This window comes from Hemiscyllium ocellatum, chromosome 4 (genome assembly GCF_020745735.1).
Source record: "Hemiscyllium ocellatum isolate sHemOce1 chromosome 4, sHemOce1.pat.X.cur, whole genome shotgun sequence".
In the NCBI taxonomy this organism is placed as follows: Eukaryota; Metazoa; Chordata; class Chondrichthyes; order Orectolobiformes; family Hemiscylliidae; genus Hemiscyllium; species Hemiscyllium ocellatum.
The window spans coordinates 28697057-28718004 of NC_083404.1; the positions used below are offsets into that span (position 1 = coordinate 28697057).

Here is a 20948-nt window from a genome sequence, read left to right on the forward strand (position 1 = left end):
TACCATGCCCCTCATAATTTTATAAACCTCCGTAAGGTCGCCCCTCAGCCTCCGACGCTCCAGGAAAAACAGCCCCAGCCTATTCAGCCTCTCCCTGTAGCTCAGATCCTCCAACCACGGCAACATCCTTGTAAATCTTTTCTGAAACCTTTCAAGTTTCACAACATCTTTCCGATAAGGAGACAAGAATTGCATGCAATATGCCAAGTCACTTATTCAATGTCCTGTACAGCTGCAACATGATCTCCCAACTCCTATACTCAATGCTCTGACCAATAAAAGAAAGCATATCAAATGCCTTCTTCACTATCCTACCTACCTGTGACTCCACTTTCAAGGAACTTTGAAACTGCACTCTAAGATCTCTTTGTTCAGCAATGCTCCCTAGGACCTTACTATTAAGTGTATAAACCTGCTTTGATTTGCTTTTCCAAAATGCAGCACCTCACATTTGTCTAAATTAAACTCCATTTGCCATTCCATAGCCCATTGGCCCATCTGATCAAGGTCCTGTTGTATACTCTGAGGTAACCTTCTTCGCTGTCCACTACACCTCCAATTTTGGTGACATCAGCAAACTTATTAACTGTACCTCTTATGCTCACATCCAAATCATTGGTGCAAATTATGATAAGCAGTGGACCCAGCACCGATCCCCGTGGCACTCCACTGGTCACAGGCCTCCAGTCTGAAAACAACCCTACACCACCATCCTCTGCCTTCTACCTTCAAGCCAGTTCGGTCTCCAAATGATTAGTTCTCCCTGTATTCCATGATGTCCCATGAGGAACCTTGTTGAATGCTTTATTGAAGTCCATATAGATCACCACTCTCCCCTCACCAATCCTCTTTGTTACTTCTTCAAAAAACTTAATCAAGTTCATGAGACATAATTTTCCACACACAAAGCCATACTGACTATCAGGCCTTGCCTTTCCAAATACAGAGGAACCTCAATTATCCCAGCGAGATGGGTGGGCACTACTTTGTTTCGATAATTGATTATTTGATTCAATGCCTGTCTTCAGGGGCTCAGAGTTTGCTAAAGTTTCCTTTTTCCTCGCCCTGCCTGCCTCGTTCCCTCTCTCTGTCGCAGGGTTTGTTTCTGAGCAGAGACACACTAATGTGTAAGGGACCTGCAGCATTGCTTAGGCTTCCTGCACTGTGCCCCATCAGTTCAATGAGCCCTTGCTAAGTCTACCCCCCCCCATTCAGAAGACTAGGCAGCAACACACAGAGCGTGAAGCCCCATACACCTCCATCTGAACCCCAACCCCATCCAACCCCACCCTCCATCCAACCCCCCAACTCTGTCCAACCTTGCCCCCTCGTCCGACCCCCAACCACATTCAACCCCTTCCCCGTCCGACCCCCAACCCCATCCAACCCCACCCCCTGACAGTACCTAACCCCATCCCCACATCTGCGCCCCCAAACACTGTACAACACCTCCTGTCCAACCCCCAATCCCATCCGACACCCGCCTCCCCCGTCTAACACTACAGCCTCATTGCCTCCACCCTGCCCTCTATCTGACCCCCACCGCCATCCCCCTGTCCGACCTCCAATCCCATCTACCACCCCTCCCCATCCAACACAAGCAGCCCCGTCTGCCCCTATCCCCATGAAACCCCATTCGCCCCCCACCCACCCTGTCCAACCCTGCCCTGGGGCAGCTGGACTGGACACCAACAGTAAGGTGGCTGCTACCTTTGAATGGCGTACACACACACACACACACCCACTCACTCACTCACACCCCTTGGAGAGATTATCTGGTGAAGGGAGGCTTCAGGGTACATTCCTGTGTGAAACTCCAGGGCAAATGTGGGGAGTGAGCGGGTGGTCAGTCATTTGGAGACCGTGTCTGGGTTCCATTGATGTCCAGGACTGTTCTCGGCAGCATTTCAGAAAGCCAAGTTCATTTTTATCATTATAAACAAAAGATGTGATCACACACAGACTGCCTTGCTGATCTTTGAGGGTCCTATTCTCTCCCAAGTTACCTTTTTGTCCTTAATATATTATAAAGTCCCTTTGGATTCTCTTTAACTCTATTTTCCAAAGATATCTCATGTTCCCTTTTTGCCCTCCTGATTTCCCTCTTAAGTAGCCTCCTACTGCCTTTATACTCTTCTAAGGATTCACTCGATCCCTCCTGTCTATACCTGACATATGCTTCCTTCTTTTCCTTTGCCAAACACTCAATTTCTCTAGTCATCCAGCATTCCCTACACCAACCAGCCTTACCTTCACCCTAACAGGAATATACTGTCTCTGGACCCTTGTTATTTCATTTTTGAAGGCTTCCCATTTTCCAGCCGTCCCTTTACCTGCGAACGTCTGTGCCCAATCAGCTTTTGAAAGTTCTTGCCTAATATTGTCAAAATTAGCCTTCCTCCAAGTTAGAACTTCAACTTTTAGATCCAGTCTGTCCTTTTCCATCACTGTTTTAAAACTAATAGCATTATGGTCGCTGACCCCAAAGTGCTCCCCCACTGACACTTCAGTCACCTGCTCTGCCTTATTTCCCAAAAGTAAGTCAAAGTTTTGCACATTGTCTCGTAGGTACATCCACATACTGAATGAGAAAATTTTCTTGTACACAGTTAACAAATTCCTCTCCATCTAAACCCTTAACACTCAGGCTATGTTTGTCAGTGACCAGGACATTGCAAATAGATTTTCAGGCACAGTAAGGAACAAAATCAGTCTCTGATTGTTCTATTGAAATGTCTTGAATATTTATTTTAAAAACATATCATCAGAGAAACCTGCTCTGAATACCTTATCTCTTGGAATTAATTTTTATGGCATAGCATTAAATATTGAAACGTTTCCTCAATAGCGGCTTCTTTAACATCCTGGACCTGATGTGCTTGAAATTGAGTTGCAACTTGAAATTTGAGAGTTCAACAACAAAATACACCGCTGTGGGTTTGGCATTTCCATGAGAATCCCAATTACTAATGCTGATTCATGTGGTTTTTGACATCAAGGATGTTCTGTTGAGGTTAGGATGGCTAGACAGTCCCACCACCATATGAGGCAGTCAGCAGGATGTGTTTACCTTCCCATGATCCATGCTGAGAGACTTGAGGCAGAAATCCTTGTTTCAATATTGTCAGTAAGACACAAGCACAGGTCTATTACAATAGGGTAAGCTGCTGGAGAGGGGGATGGAGGTCACTTTAACACGGAGTTGAGCAAATGTGGGCAAGAATAAAGATGGACATGAGGATGCCACGACAGGGAGTAGGAATGTGAATAAGTGGGCAATGGGCTTCTGCTGGGCTCATCCAAACATCATCCTTACTATCCCAACTCCAAATGGGAGTATGAGGATACTCATGCCTGGTATAGACAGGAGCAGAGTGTGCATGATGCAATGACTCCCTTCCTGATGTATCTACATCACATGTGCGTGGCTTATGTAGAAAGCTCACCATTACCTTCCCAAGGGCCATGTGGGATAGGCAATAGATACTGGTCTAACCAGCAACATCCACATTCCATGAAAGAAAGTAACATGCACAATTCTTACATCAGCATCACATCTGGTCACAGTTGGTATTCGTCTCCTGATTAATGTGTTAGAAATATCCTCCCACCTGAACCTGGAAGGCAGCAAGGCTGTACCATCACCAACAATCCTGAATGATGTATGACTGTATCAGTAATAAGGGGAACAGCAGCAGAGGGTCAAAGCAGCAACAAAGAGTTAAATTAGTACAAAAACATTTCCACGTGATTGTGAGAGTCAGCTCGATCTAACGTCCGGAAAGTAGAGCAATCTTGCAAATGGGCCTTTGCCCCATTTAACGTAACCTTATGAGAAATCACGCTGGCCACTCAGCATATCAAACTAACAGTGCACTTCTGTCCTTTGTCAAACATGGCATATATAAGACCATTGCTTTCAGACTCAAACATAACACTTTTTTTTGTCAGCAAGTTTTAGTTCCCGTTTGGAATTGTGTCCCTGCTACTCAGAGACAAAAAAAAACTTCAGATGCTGGAAACCGAAGTTGACAGGCAGGAGGCTGGAAGAACATCCTGATTCTCAACTGAACTGATGATCTAAAGTTATGCAGAGAAGTTAGCTGTGAGGATGACATACAGAGGCAGCAAAAAAGGATTTCGACAGATTAAGTGAGTGGCCAGGGAGGCAGTAGAGGGAATACAGAGTGGAGAAATGGGCAGGTGTCCGATTTGGAATGAAAAAAAATTTAAAAAAGTGGAATCATTGAATAAAAGGAGACTATGACCGTTGGTATTCAAAGGAACCCAAATTTGTAAATGAATTACAAAATGTAGACACAGCTGTATCATTAGGAATGCAAATAATATGCTAACCTTTGTTATAAAGAAATTGATATCTAAGAATTAAGTCATATTGCTGCTGTGTAAAGCCGACATTTGATGTAGTGTTCAATTTTAGTCTCCTTTTTCAAGGGTGAGGACACTCTCTATTGTCTGTGGTTCTTCTTCTCTCTCACCCAGTGGGTTGATGCCCTCAGTCCTACAACTGAAGCTGTTGGAGAGATCTGACAGCATCACTGACACCAACTGGTCTCAGCAAGTCACCATTACATATGTGTGAATCTTAATGACAAGTCTCATTCTGTCTCTTTAGTTGAAGCCCTTTTCTCCAGGCGTCACTGGTATGACACACATGCCCAGCTGTAAGGTTTTATTGAACAGGCGTAGCTAGGTTAGGGTTGCCCATGTTAAAGCTTACTAGGCCCTATCCCCATTGTTCTGTGCAGCACCTGACAGCAGAGGGTGTGGATAATCAACAGTGGGAATCAACCCCTCATTAAATACATACAGGATGTAATTAAAGTAGAGAATTTCACCGTTCCTGCCTGCAGGTAATCATTAATGCTGTCAGGCAGATCTTTTGAGCTCCCGTGTATCTTGAAAATGGATTAGTAATTCTTCTCTTCTATCTTCACCAACACTACTTTTTATTCATCAAACTGAGTTATTTATAAAATGGGAGCTTGGCTTGGGAGCAGTGTAAACAGAACAGAGCAGTACCCTCACAGCATTTCAATGAATTGCGAGACTCCACTGTTGTGTCTGCAAGTCAAATTGATCCTTAGGCTGTTCTGTACACACGCCTTCGATTGTCCCCGGAGTACCAATGCAACTGATCAAACTGCCTCACTTTGAAAAGCACTGTGTGATATCCATGAAAATATACTGATCAAATAGAATGAAAAGTGTTTCCTTGAATTGCTTGGTGATCCCACCTTCTGTGAATGCAAGGATAAGTGAGGATACTGACTACCTAAAGAATGGGTTATACTGCATCGATGAAAATGTAGAGATGGAGAGATAAAGAATAAGAAAGAAAGGATTTGCATTTGTGTAGCGCCGTCATATCCTCACAATGCTCTAAAGGACCTCACAGAACAGTCGCTGCCACAAATTAGGAAATAGGTAAGAAAAAGTGCCAGTTTATTTACAGCATGCTCCCACAAAGAGCAATGAGATGAGGTCTTTCTGCTGAAGTTAAGTCGAAGTCCATTCAGTTATTGGACCCTCCTTGTTCCTCAAATGCAGGTTTGTTTGGATAGAGTCAAACTCCAATGTTCTTTTAGTTTCCTTGATATGATATGTACAGAACTGAACTGTGTTTGTGACGGTGCACATATATTTTGTTCGTATAAAATAAATTATATGCTTTTGAAATAAACAAAAAAGAAAAGATAAACGGCTGGATTACCACTTTTAGAGGTGCTGGATGAGGGATTGGCCAAAGCATTGGTGAAAATCCCCTGCTCTTCTCTGCACTCTGCCACGAAATGTTTTACTTCCAGTTCAGAGGGCAGTCAGAGTCTCAACTGATGGTGCTTCCAAAAAATGGAACCTCTAAGAACAATGCTCTGTCAAGACTGGAGTGCCAGCTTGGATTTGTGTTCAAGTCTCAGGATGAGATTTGAACCCAGTACTTGAATAAGGGATGAAAGCACTACTACTGAGGTAAAGGCACTAAAGAAAATCATGATGTTGGTGGTACAGATAATGACTGTGTTGGAGAGACTGAGTTATAGAGACAGAGTTACACAGCACAGAAATAGACTCTTTAGTCCAACTTGTCCATGCCAACCAGATATCAGAAATAAATCTAGTCCCATTTGGCCTGTATACCTCTTCATAGACCTATCCAGAAGCCTTTTAAATGTTGTAATTGTACCTGCCTCCACCACTTTCTCTGGCTGCTCATTCCATAGGCACACCACCATCTGCATGAAAAAGTTGCCCCTTAGGCCCCTTTTAAATTGTTTCCCTTTCACCTTAAACCTATGTCCTCTAGTTTTGGATTCTCACACCCCAAGGAAAAGACCTTGTCTTATTACCCTAACCATGCCCCTCATGATTTTATAAACCTCTATAAGGTCACCCCTCAGCCTCTGACGCTTCAGGGAAAACAGACCCAGCCTATTCAGCCTCTCCCTAGAGCTCAAATCCTCCAACCCTGGCAACATTCTTGTAAATCTTTTCTGAATTTAAAAATAGTTTAAGTACTCCAGTCTAATTCTATGGACTGACTTACAACAGATTTGAAGCCTTGAGTTTTGAGATGATGCCAGTACCAAATTCTTTGCTCAACCGGAAAGGGTAATGTACAGCGAGAAAAATGCAGGAATATCTGTCACTTTGTGATGGAATTAAGTTTTACTGTGCCTCTCCAACCCAATATGAATGATAATAATTTATAGATTTGTTTCCACCAGGAGGAGCTCCAGTTACTGAAAGGTCTTACTGTGAAATTGAGACCCTTGAGCAGGACAATGCTGATATTGCAGCAGAGTATTCAGTACAGATATTGATACATGATCCTCCCTATTTTTAGAACATCAACATCATCGAGATAAAGAATTCTGATCAGAATGAGAATGTTAAACTTTAGTACATTAATTCTGCAGTAATTCCCATTTCATCCAAGCTGAGGCAGTTGAAACTGACTAGTCAGTATCCTCACTTGCTTTGGAATCATGAGTTTGGGACAGCTAGGGATCGATGTTGGAAGGATTAAATCCATATACTGGAGCTAAACTGGGGTGAATTCAAAGCATCACCATTACTCATCCATAATAAAACAAAGAACTAATGATGCTGAAGATCTGAAATGCACAGAAACTAGAAAGTTGAGATTCTGCACTGCAGTGCAAGTTTGTCTAGTGATTTCCAAGGAGCACCTGTTATAAAATGCATTGTGAAATTCACAGTGAGGTTTTGTAAAGTAAACATGTAAAAGTGAGAGCTATAATTGGGACAGAAAATACACTAGTTTCCCCAGCAATTTCTGTTTTCATTTGCACCATTATTCATCCACTGTCCTCTATATTAGAGGTAACACATGGATATAAGACTGTTCAATGCCTTTCAGGTTGTCCCTAAACACTCTACAATCCAGGAAACAGTTTTAAAGTGTAGTTCCTGTTTCAAAGTAGGGGAAGGCCGCAATTAATTAGCAACAAGCTCCCAGAAACAGGAGATGACAGCTCATCGTTTTTGGTGATTCTCACTAGAGTCAGGAAACTGGGAGAGCTTCCTTACTCTAACTTAAATTAAAGTCATGAGATTTTTGACATTCACCTGAGAGGACAGACAGGGTTTGAACTGTTTGTTCTTTCAAACAAAATTGCAAATCAAAATAAAGCTTGTACTTGATTTTTAACACGGTGACTTTCTCTCAGAGTACTCGAAGAATAAACATTCATCTTCAGGGCAAATTGGAGGCTTGGCACCCCGACTGGTGACTCAGATACAAGCAGTCAACAGGAAAGGTGCACTAGACTAGACAAGTGACAGGAAATTGCGAAATTAAAAATGTGGGTTGGACGTGTTTACTGGTGGGAGCAGATTACTTCATACAATGGTAGATATCTTGCAACATTTGGGATGGTCGCACCCAAGCAGTCTGGGATAGTAAATTCCAGCCCAGTTGGTCTGTTTGTCTCCCAACAGATGGTGCCAGATTTGCTTCTTATTGGCAGTATTTTCTGTTTCATGTTAAACATGTTAATCTCTTTAACATATTTATTTTTCAAATCCTCACTGCACATTTCACAATGCTCAATGTAACAGGTGCTCCACAGAAATTATTGGGCAGATTTTACAAATTACACTCCAACGCTGAATCTCACTTTCTGGTAGCATGTACCGTGTATTTAATTTAACAGTTTTATGTTTAACTACTTTAATAAATATGTATATCCACATACCTTACTTCCTGGATCACCTTTTTCACCCTAAACAAGAAGAAAACAACTCTTGTCAGCTGTAAAATCCCATATCAGTGCAATCAATGTGTACGTTAACAACATGACTTGCACAGCTTGTAATGATGGTCAGTGGCAGGAGTCAAACAACAAAAATAAGTCCTAAAAGTACGTATAGAGAGACCCTTGCGGAGTAAGACAATCACACAATGAGCTCTTCATATACGGGAGACACTCAGAGACTGTTGTGTGCAGCGTGACCTTTCTAGAATGATACCCTCACACTGAGACACTCTCAGACAAAGATCCTTGTACAGCAAGACCCCTATACTGTGATCCCTGTACTCTATTACAGAGAAAGATTGCTGCATAGTAAGACTTTCATGTACAGAAGCCATCAGATAAAAAGCTCTTGTATAGGGTGATGCTTGTACAGAGATACAAATACCATGGTCCTTAGATAAAGAAACCTTCATACAGTAAGAAGGAGATTCATACAGTGAGTGCCTCCCACAAAAAGACCCTTCCACAAAGACATTCGTTCACAGAAACCCTCATTCAGAAAGACCCTTCCACAGAAAAGCCCTTTTATATACAGACCTTCATACAAGGAAATAGCCCTGCAATGCTTTGATAATTTGAACATTTAAATAGGAAAAACATTACATTTTGTGCTCCTGATGTCTATGTTAAATGGCTGCAGCCCACCTCAGGTGCCCTTAGGAAATCATGATTTGTTTTTATCTATAAAACACCATTTAAATTGCATAGTTCAATCTCCAAGTGACTGTTTTTTTGCCATTAAATCCTTCCCAGTTATGTCTTCAACTCCTTATTTAATGATTGAAGGTTGGTTAGTGTTCCACAATATATTTCAGTTGCATCTCCCAATGCTGATGGAGTTTGGATCTCCATTATCTGAAATCTGTTGCACTATCTCTAGACCCTTGCTGTACTTGAACTAATAACATCCCAATCTACGCAATCTGCAAACATCCCACCAACTGAGTCCCTCTTGAACAAGAAATGGAATGTGTTCATATCACAACAGCTTATCAACATAATGTGTTTCCTCCCATTCCTCTTTAGATTTGTCCTGTTCTCCATATTGTGTTTTCATAAGGGCCAACAAGGGGTGAACAATAATATATCAATCTGGCAAATGACACCACACCCTGAAAAATATTAAAGAAACGTTTAGATTCCCTTTGAAGAAGATTAAGCTGATACACCACGTATGATTCATGCATGACTATTAATGCCTTCAAGATAATCAGCAATGGGTGGAAAAAGCTGTCTCACTCAGTGATACACACATCCTGGCAATGAGTGCTGATTAACAACAGCATGTGACTGCTTTTTCTCAGAATTTAACATTCTCAAGTATTTGTTCTGTTTCTTCTGCCAAAATTACATCCATTAACACACTGCTTCTTACCCCATTAGCAAAAAGATGAACACATTATTAATCAGAATATATTTGTACATGCTGTTTCACCTACATAAACAAATTATTGCAGAAAACAGCATCAGTCTGAGAACTAGCAAATGCACAGCTTGTTTTTATTAAAGTTAGTCCTCATTGTGTGAGAATAAATCACATTTTATTCAATGTTCAGAAAAAAAATTAATATCATTGAAACATGGGTTGAAATGAATTTCTGCATAAACAGAAAATATCCTGGTTACACAATGACAGATGATGAAACACTTACACAAACCTTGCCCAACCTCTCAAAAAGAATCAAATGCGGTTCCTGAATGGGGTTGAAGAGGGAAATGGAAAACTCGCATTTGCGTGTAGAGTAAGGAATGGTGACCGAGTTAAATATGGTCAGGGGAGGTGAAGATATTATCATTACAATATGGTTGTGATGAGAGAAAGAATGGGGATTCTGCCTGGCTAATCTGGTGGATGTGGGGAACAGCAGTAATGTTGGGAAGGGAAACATTTTGAAAGACATTCAAAGACATTTTGAAAAATGAAAGAACATGAAGTGTCAAAAAGGAATTAAATACAAGGAATTAAAATTGAAAATAATAATAATAGTCACAAATGAGTTGGACTGAAGGGTCTGTTTCTGTGCTTTATGGTTCCATGTCATTATGAGAAAATCTGGGGAAAGGTAATGGGCTGAGACAAATGAGCATCCTTGCTTGCTGTAATTTATAAATCTATATGCTAACCAACAGCTCATAGAGACAAAAAACAACTGCAGATGTTGGATTCCAAGGTAGACAGGCAGGAGGCTGGTAGAACACAGTGAGCCAGGCAGCATCAGGAGGTGGAGAAGTCAGTGTTTCAGGGGTAACCCTTCTTTAGGGCTGGGAATGGAGCATACGAGTTTTGTGAACTGGGCTTGCCTGATACAATACACCACAAACTTCACTGACATAGCAGATCCAGAATATTGAAATATAACGGGATGGAGCTGGCTTTAACATATTTTGCCAGTGGACAATAAAACTTCAATCAAACCACTTCGGTAGCAAGTGAGGAATCAATATCATGGAACATAACTGAGGCCAATCATGGATTAGTTTCAATCACTTAAAGAGGATTTGTCAGATTATTGTCCCTTAATTGGCTTGGGTGTTAAATCTGTTTTCTCCTCTTCTCCCAGCAGATGTTGTAATTGTGGGTAGCAGATATATTCTCCTGCATTAGTTAGCACAATGATATGGGACAGGTTGAATTGACAATTGGTCTTTCCCTATTAAGCTTAATGCTATGACCTAATCCTGAAACTTTCTGCCTTGCACCAGGAGGAATGAAAACTTTCTAATTGCCAGCCATGACAAGGAGTGTCTCCATAATTTGTAACCAGGTTTGGAGCAAAATGTCCGTTTTACAGAGGAGGAAGTGCTGGATGTCTTGAAATGGGTAAAGGCGGATAAAACCCTAGGACCTGATCAGGTGTACCCTAGAACTCTGTGGGAAGCTAGAGAAGTGATTGCTGGACCTCTCGCTGAGATCTTTGTATCATCGATAGTCACAGGTGAGGTGGCGGAAAATTGGAGGTTGGCTAAAATGGTGCCACTGTTTAAGAGGGGTGGTAAGGACAAGCCAGGGAACTAAAGACCAGTGAGCCTGATGTCGGTGGTGGGCAAGTTGTTGGAGGGAATCCTGAGGGACAGGATGTACATGTATTTGGAAAGGCAAGGACTAATTAGGGATAGTCAACATGGTTTTGTGCATGGGAAATCATGTCTCACAAACTTGATTGAATTTTTTAAGGAAGTAACAAACAGGATTGATGAGGGCAGAGCAGTAAATGTGATCTATATGGACTTCAGTAAGGCATTCAACAAGGTTCCCTATGGGAGACTGATTAGCAAGGTTAGATCTCACGGAATACAGGGAGAACTAGCCATTTGGATACAGAACTGGCTCAAAGGTAGAAGACAGAGGGTGGTGGAGGAGGGTTGTTTTTCAGAATGGAGGCCTGTGACCAGTGGAGTGCCATGAGGATTGGTGCTGGGTCCTCTGGTTTTTGTCATTTACATAAATGATTTGGATGTGAGTATATGAGGTACAGTTAGTAAATTTGCAGATGACACCAAAGTTGGAGGTGTAGTGGACAGAGAAAAGGGTTACCTCAGATTACAGCAAGATCTGGACCAGATGGGCCAATGGGCTGAGAAGTGGCAGATGAAGTTTAATTCAGATAAATGCAAGGTGTTGCATTTTGGGAAAGCAAATCTTAGCAGGACTTCTATACTTAATGGTAAGGTCTTAGGGAGTGTTGCTGAACAAAGAGATCTTGGAGTGCAGGTTCATAGCTCCTTCAAAGTGGAGTCACAGGTAGATAAGGTAGTGATAAGATAGTGAAGGCGGCATTTGGTATGCTTTCCTTTATGGGTCAGAGTATGGAGTACAGGAATTGGGCGGTCATGTTGCAGCTGTACAGGACATTGGTTAGGCCACTGTTGGAATATTGCATGCAATTCTGGTTTTTTTTCCTATCAGAAAGATGTTTTGAAACTTGAAAGGGTTCAGAAAAGATTTACAAGGATTTTGCCAGGGTTGGAGGATTTGAGCTATAGGGAGAGGCTGAACAGGCTGAGGCTGTTTTCCCTGGAGCATCTGAGGCTGAGGGGTGACCTTATGGAGGTTTACAAAATTATGAAGGGCATGGATAGGGTAAATAGGCAAAGTCTTTTCCCTGGGGTGGGGGAGTCCAGAACTAAAGGGCATAGTTTAGGGTGAGAGGGGAAAGATATAAAAGAGACCTAAGGGGCAACTTTTTCACACAGAGTGTGGTACGTGTATGGAATGAGCTGCCAGAGGAAGTGGTGGAGGCTAGTACAATTGCAACATTTAAGATGCATTTGGATGGGTATATGAATAGGAAGGGTTTGGAGGGATATGGGCCGGGTGCTGGCAGGTGGACGAGATTGGGTTGGGATATCTGGTCGGCATGGATGGGTTGGTCTGTTTCCATGCTGTACATCTCTATGACTCTGTGACACAATGCACTTTTGGCTTTACTTCTTAAAGCCTCTTGCACCAACCAGCCATGACGCATTTCTAGTAAACACATGTTTGCAATATGACCCACATCTGCCGATAGTCCTTTTTAAAAGCATGCATCATTGAATTTAGGTCTCGTTTCTTGGTATTTAGAGTTCAGAAGAAGACACCATGGCTCCAATTCGTTTTTAAAATTCGTGGTTCCCAAGATGACTCAGGATCTCTGCTGCCTGTGAGTTACAAGCTAGAAGCAAAATTGTCCCACTGACCCTCAGAATAAAGATTTACCTTTGCACCTTTCTCACTGTAAAGGACTTCACTTCCAGATCCAATTTCTCCTTTAGGTCCTGGCAGGTTTTCACCATCCTTGGCACCTCTTAGGGCAGGAGACCCTAGAGATAAGAGCAATTCAATAAAAACCCATTTAAAGTTACGTAAAAACAATGCTTCCCTCTGATGCGATGGTGTGTTTGTAAATTAACTTTTATTCTAAAGTCATCAGCAAAGTCATTCCCTACAGAAACTTGTTCCATAACTGCTTTTGCCAGCAACAAGGCAGCAATGTGCAAAACAGAATTGGAACAGGCCGTAGGAACAGTTACTTTCTTCAGCGTGTCTCAAGGTTTCCCTTCCTCTGTTCCAGAGATGCCAGTCTCTGTAACGAGCACTCACGGCAACACTCATGCTGATCTTCTGATTCCACCAGCATGAGAGTCCTGTGGTCTCATGAGTTTGGTTGCCAATGTTATACAAAGCTAAGGTAGCTTCAGTGCTATAGACCAACTAACTCTCAGGATGTGAAATTAGATGGCCCAAATTCATTAAAAGTTGGGTTGGTACAGGAGACGGAAATGAGACAAAGATTATTACACAAAGTGCGCTCTGATCAGGGCATTGTATTGTCTCAGCATCAGTTCTACGACTTGTACCTCACTGATTTGATTCTGGTTATCAACATCCTATTGTCTTTGTTGATTGCTACTCTACATGGGGCTCAATTTCAGTTTGTTATAGCTTGCTCCTGGGACTGGCAGTGTTACTGGGGAGTGGGCTGTTTTGTTGCTGGCTTCCTATGCAGTCTGAAACCACATGCAAGGTCGCAGCTGGTTGTGCAGAAAAGCCGGAACCAGTCGATGTGGCACTGCATTTCAAATTCCAGTCCAAGAGTTTAGGATGCAGCTTTCAGCAACGATCAGGTGTGAAGCTGAAAGGCAAGAGACTGAACCACCTCCACACTCCACAAACTGAAACGGAGGTGGTTTTCAGTGACGTTTCCTCAGGCACAAGTGATGGAAATTCTGCACTGGGTTCCTGGAAATTTTTTTCTACCAGTATAGGAATACAATGAGTGATCTGACCTCGGCAAGGAGGGGAGGGGGTGACAGTTCATTCATTATCTCCTGGTCTGTAACACCACTGGACAATATGGTGGAAGGTGCCGAGAGACACAGGTGAAAGAGGGAGAGGAAATTCATGTAAATGCAGAGATGAAGGCATGTCTAACTGGATAGAATCTCAGACAGAGGAATGTGAGAATCCATGATCATTTCAGCAAACTATCCATCGGAATCTGGATCCACTGACCAAGCTTAAGACTGCAAACAGAGACCTTATGGTGCGACAGTAGATGAGCAGCAGAGAACCTTCAAAGACATTTTTCAAAGTGCTCAGTGAAAGTATATTCTGGTGAGAAGGAAGGACTGTAAGTGGAGGGATAATCTGCCATGGGTGTCGAAGGAAATAAGGCAGTCTATCAAAGTGAAAGAGAAGGCATACCAAGTTGACAAAAAAAAACAGGAGTCGAGAAGATTGGGAGAATTTTAAAGGTGAACAGAAAGCCTCAAAAAGGGCTATAAAAAAAAGTAAGATTGAGTATGAGAAAACACTACTACAGAATATAGAGACAGATAGCAAAGGTTTCTATAAATATATAAAATGAAGAAGAATGGCTAAAGTAAATGGTGGTCCTTTAGAGGATGAGAAGGAGCAGTTAGTTATGAGAAATGATGGAATAGCTGAGGCACTGAACGTGTACTTTGCATCAGTCTTCACAGTGGAGGATACTAATAACGTGTCAGTCAATGACAAAAGTAGGTGAGGACCTGGAAACAATTTTTATTTCGGAAGGGTTGGTGTTGGGTAAGCTAATGGAGCTAAGGATAGATAACTCTCCTGGCCCTGATGGAATGCATCCCAGGATACTAAAAGAGATGGTGGGAGAAATAGCAGGTGGACTGGTGGTAATTTTCCAAAAATTCTCTGGTCTCTGGGGCAGTTCCAGCAGATTGGAAAATAGTGAATGTGACGCCACTGTTTAAAAGGGAAGTAGACAAAAGATGGGGAACTATAGACCAATGAGCTTAACCTCTGTAGTGGGAAAGATGCTGGAGTCTATTATCAAGGAAGAAATAGTAGGGCATCTCGAAAGAAATTGTCCCATTGTACAGACGCAGCATAGGTTCATGAAGGGCAGGTCATGCTTCACAAATCGTTTGGAATTCTATGAAGACATTTCAAGCAAGGTGGACAACGGGGACCCAGTGGAGCTGGTGCACCTAGATTTCCAAAAGCCCTTTGACACAATGCCATACATGAGGTTGCTGCATAAGATAAGGATGCATGGTTTTAGGGGTAAAGTATTAGAGTCGATAGAGACTTGATTAAATGACAGGAAGCAAACAATGGGGATAAATAACTGCTATTCTGGCTGGTAATCAATGACTAGTGGTGTGCCTCAGGGATCTGTGTTGGCACCACATGTAGTGCGTCAAAATTTGCTGATGACACTAAGATGAGTGGCAGAGCATAGTGTGCAGAGGACTGTGAAACTTTGCAGAGGAACATAAATACATTGAGTGAGTGGGCAAAGGTCTGGCAGATGGAATACAATGTTAGTAAATGTGAAGTCATACATTTTGGTAGGAGTAACAGCAAAATAGATTATTATTAGATTGGTAAAACGTTGCAGCATGCTGATTTGCAGAGGGACCTGGGTGTCCTTGTGCATGAATCACAGAAGGTTGGCCTGCGGGTACAACAGGTAATTGGGAAGGCAAATGGAATTTTGTGCTTCATTGCTAAAGGGGTAGAGTTTAAAAGCAGAGAGGTTATGTTAAAGCTGTACAAAGTGCTGGTGAGGCCACACCTGGAATACTGTGTGCAGATTTGGTCTCTTTACTTAAGAAAGGATGCATTGGCACTGGAGGGGGTGCAGAGGAGGTTCACTAGGTTGATTCCATGGGTTTGGCCCTGTCCCCACTTGCTCCCTGTTACTCTACAGTCGATTCCTTTCTGAGGAGCTGTGTTGTTACAGAGTCTCACTGTGTTCAGGGGCCACACCTCTTTGGAGAACCCTGTCATGGTGAATGCAGCAGTGCACCACAATCAGTGAAACCCAAACAGTGAGGCCCTCGACTAGGCCTGCTACCAAGGCCTGCACTTTCAGAAGCCCAATGGCCTACTCAATGGTGGCTGTTTGTAATCGGATGGCAGCAGCTGACACACCTCTGTCTGGTGTCATCACATGAGGCAAAAGTAAGGACTACAGATACTGGAGATTAGAGTTGAGAATGTGGTGATGGAAAAGCACAGCAGGTCAGGCAGCATCCGAGGAGCAGGAGAGTCGACATTTTGGGCAAAACAGGCGACATTCCTGATGAATGGATTTTGCCTGAATGTCGACTTTCCTGCTCCTCAGATGCTGCCTGACCTGCTGTGCTTTTCCAGCACCACACTCTCAACTGTTGTCACGTGAGGGTGGGTAGTAGTCTTTTCAAGAAATATCCCTGCTCCCCAAGAATCCACTCATGAAGTTTGGATTACCTGAGGTTGAAAACATCATGGCAACTGCCAGGAAAGTGACTAACACCTGGAATAAATCTCTTGGGGTCTCAGACCAGCTGTATGCTAAGGAAGTAGAATTCCTTCCTGTTGATAGAGCTCACTGGCCATCACTTGGCTCCTTGGTGACACCCTGCACTCAGAAGAATCCACTGCTGGAGGTGACTCTCTGTGTCTGTGAGGGTCCAGCCATCAGGAATTAGATACACTGGTCGGTTTTCCCTAAAGGGCATCGGTAAGCTGTGGGATACTTTGTGAGATGCTACGTTTGAAAGGAGCCAGATTGGAGATACTCCCATTTACACAGACTTTGACAGCTATTGGTCAGGCATGATAGCTGTAATGCCACAAGAAGGGCACAAATCGTGGTGACTATTGTTAATATTGTCATAGTCTTCCGCATTATTGCTTCTCTTCCATCTTCAGATAGTTCTGTCTTTAGGAAGCACACCTGAGAACATGGCTTTTGTTGCCTTTTTCATCTCTCTCTCCATCGTTCTCATTCTCAGGGTTCTACTTTTCATTTAGAGGATACTCCTCCTCATTGCCTGAGTAGCTGAGATTCATGAACCCATCACTAGCCATTATTGTTCTTTTGCCCAGATGGATTCCTAATAACATCGGGAATCCTTACCCCTTTCTGTCCACTGATGCCCCTGTAATGCTGTCCAAGTGCATATCAGCCACTAACCCACCTGCACTAACTGGATGACCTCTGCCCCAACCTAACGTGCAACCAATGTGTGCAAACAAAGTCCCTAACTGCCCCTCAGTGGGTTCTCAATAAGCTCACTAGCCATTTTCATTTGCCAAATACCTGAGTTGAGTGGCTGCTGGGACCTGTCTTGTCCATTGTCCTGATGGGTCACACCAAGAGTAGGAATGGTGTTGGGAAAACTAGCATCATGCCCGAATGCCTTCCCACTTCTTTTCCCATTCCTAGTAGGAAGTAAAGATCCTGCTCTCTGAGTTCAGGTCCTGAGTGTGAATGAATAATTGTTGTGGCTCGAATACCAAGCTCAGGTACAATATACTCGATACCCTCATCCACTAGCTGGACTAATTCACCTCTTCTCCTTTTTGGTTTTAACCTCAGTCTGTGTGCTGATGTACTTACTTAGTAATTTTTTTAAGAAGGATGTCTACCATAAATTCACTGAAGTGCGGCAGAAATCTCGTCAACACCTTTGAGATTCCACAGAAAGTATGTAAGTAAGCTCAATGAGCTGGAAGGTTTGTTTTCAGACATTTTGTCACCATACTGGGTAACATCATCAGTGAGAGTCTCTGGTGAAGCGCTGGTGGGATAACCCGCCTCTCTATTTATAGGTCTTGGTTTCTTAAGGTGGGTGATGTCCTTTTGGTTCTTTTCTTTTCAAGGGAAAGTAGATAGGATCTAAATCGACGTGTTTATTGATGGAGTTCTGGTTAGAATGCCATGCCTCTAAGAATTCTCGTACATGTCTCTGTTTCGCCTGTCCTAGGATGTGTGTGTGGTCCCAGTCAAAGTGGCATCCTTCTTTGTCTGAATGTATAGAAACTAGTGATAGTTTGTTGTGTCTTTTGGTGGCCAGTTAGTGTACATATATACTGGTGGCAAGTTTCCTGCTAGTTTGTCCAATGTAGTTTTTTTTTACAGTTCTTGCATGGTATCTTGTAAATGACGTTATTTTGCTGGTGGTATCTAATGAATCCTTTACATTCATTAGTCGCTGTTTAAGTGTGTTGGTCAACCTTTTCATCAACCTGAGCTACAAATCTTCTCAAAAGTTGCTAATACAACAAACTAGAAACTGATTTAAAAATTCAAAAGGCATAGCCAGTGAGAATTAGCTGGTGATGAAAGGTCCTTCTTCCTTAATGAGAGAACAGAAGTGCACAATAGGACTTTGTTCATAAATATATGTTACAGAGACAGATTCTGGAACTGGCATCAACAGCAAAGTCTGGTTATTTAAACTAATTTCACAGCTTGCACTTGACCACATCAACGTAAATGTGGGCAAATGCAACCCAGCAGCCATAAAACTCTTCCAAATTTGAATTCCAAAAGCACTAAGTAAATTAAAAAATAAAACTTAACAGGGTGATTTCCACTGGTGCAGGTCCTCACCTCTCCTGCAGGGTGGTTTTGAAATCAGTCTGTTCAATGTATTTTTTTTAAGGGTGCAGTACTTCAATACACCACCAGAGGTAGTGTTTCCCCTGTGGTTGCAGGCAGTGAAACGATCAGAACCAGTTTCTTCTCAGCTCGGTTGCATATTGCTGAAGGCAAAATCTGCCGAGGTCCAGCACACATGGGAACCATTTGAGAAAAAATGCTTTCAAATTTTCCTTCATATAATTCAGAGTAATTAGTAGTTACCACCTGATCAGTTCAACTGACAAATGGATGCATCATAAAAACTAAGTTCATACAACCTCCAACCTGCCATTCATAAGTAATCTGATATTAACTAATTGAAAATTACGTATAAAAAGTAGTTACATAAAAAGAAAACTCTGTTGTCAACTTTTTGAAGTATTCCTGTTAGCCTTCTTACCCCCAAAAGAAGCAAAGTTTAATTATTAGAATTCCTTGATGACATGCAAATAAGAAATCATTAGAATCGCTACAGTTTGGAAACAGGCCATCTGGCCCATCAAGTCCACACTGATCCTCTGAAGAGCATCCCACCCAGACCCACTCTATCCATGTAACCCTGCATTTCCCATGGGTAATCCACCTCACCTGCATATCCCTGGACACTGAGGGCAAGTTAGTATGGCCAATCCATCTAACCTGCATATCTTTGGACTGTGGGAAGAAATCAGAGCACTTGGAGCAAGCCCACACAGACGCAGGGAAATTGTGCAAACTCCACACAGACAGACACCCGAGGATGGATTTGGGCCTGGGTCCCTGGTGCTGTGAGACAGCAGTGCTAACCACTGTGCCACCCCTCTGAAGGGTTGAGGGGAGTTGTTGGGGGAAGTGGTGATGACTGTGGAGCTGGCTTCTAGTGCATTTCTTTAAGCTAGTGTGTTATGACCAGTTGCTGGGAGAGGTTTCCCAATTCCATCTGGTTCCAGATAGGGTTCCTCAAAATGTTAAGCTTCCATCTGCGGAGGGGTAAGTTAGCTCCCCTGGTTTATTCAGTCAACCCTTGATTGGCCACAACAAGGTTAATTTGAAAGGCTCCCTTCCCTTCTGGATACCTGTCTCCCAAATCCAAATGAATTCATGTCTAGAAAGGAGTCATTTTAACCAGGTTTTCTTGAGTTCAGAAAGACACTGAGCTTCTTGATTACTGAATGCAGAAAACAAAAGTAACATCTCACACATGCAGAGTAGAAATATGAGATGAATCTAAACGTTCAAAGTTAAAAAAAGATTCTTGCCCAGAGTTGTTAGTGAAGTGGGACTACAACATCCCAATCGGTTAGGCCCAGAAATGCTGGCCCAGGTTCAGGAGGTGATGAACTACTTGTTGGAACCCCAAACAATAAAATGTGACAGCAGTAACTGGAACTTCCCAGTTGTACTTATGCCCATGAGGTTCTGCAGAGACTATTTAAAGGTTTACGTAGTGATCAGAGCCAACTCCTACCTAATACATCAGCTCGATGATTGCCTAGCTAGGATAAGGAAAGCAGTCTTTGTTACCAAGGTTGACTTACTCGGGAGATAATGACACATTCCCTCAACTGTCCACAGGAAGTAAATCTCTACCTTCATATCTGTAGATGGGTTATGCCAGTGTCAAGTCACATCATTTGGATTCCAAGATTCCCAGCCAGCTTTCAACGGCGGATGATTCAGATAGGAACAGGCTGTACACTGTATCTAGACAACTTCTTGTTGTACAGTGACATTTTCAAAATGTATTTGGAACAACTGGAAACCCTCTTCTTATAAAATCTTATAAAGAACGATTTTGCTGAGGTCCAAGTGACCTATCCAAGACCCATAGTGGATCAATGATATGTGCTGAAATTGGAAGTAGGAGATACTATAGGGAAGGAGTAGGTAATCAATGAAATGAGTTTGGCAAGATAGGGTGAGAGAAGCATTAGGCTTGTGGTGAATAACCCTCTAAAAAAATTTGATGTAACTCACTCTTATCAAAGAAAAATGAGTTCCATGTTGCTTGTTTGAAAACAAACTTGAGTGTTGGAAGTAGTTTGCAATAAAATTGAAGATTCATTTACACTGCTTAAGCCATGTTCGACAGAATTATGCCAATAAATAACAGCTCAACCATGTGGAAATTCTCAAACATGGTGTCTTCAGAGCTTTGTTCACAGTCCAACAGTGGGGCAGTCAGGAGCACTATTGGTGCTGGTTTACAGAATACGAAGTGTGACATAAAAGTGATAGGAGTGTTGGGACTATTGCAAAGATTATTAAAAAAATT

General features: G+C 42.4%; 1 protein-coding gene across 3 annotated transcripts in view; it reads right to left on the reverse strand.

Moving 5' to 3' along the window:
• The window catches only part of LOC132811753 (collagen alpha-1(XV) chain-like), a 262882-nt gene that overhangs the window by 126861 nt on the left and 115073 nt on the right, over window positions 1-20948 (reverse strand). For all 3 annotated transcript variants that reach the window (XM_060822847.1, XM_060822846.1, XM_060822845.1), the window contains 2 exons: window positions 13000-13103; window positions 8241-8267 (listed from right to left, as the gene is read on the reverse strand). In XM_060822847.1, the coding sequence (XP_060678830.1) occupies window positions 8241-8267; window positions 13000-13103 (131 nt within the window). The remainder of the gene's footprint in view (window positions 1-8240; window positions 8268-12999; window positions 13104-20948) is intronic.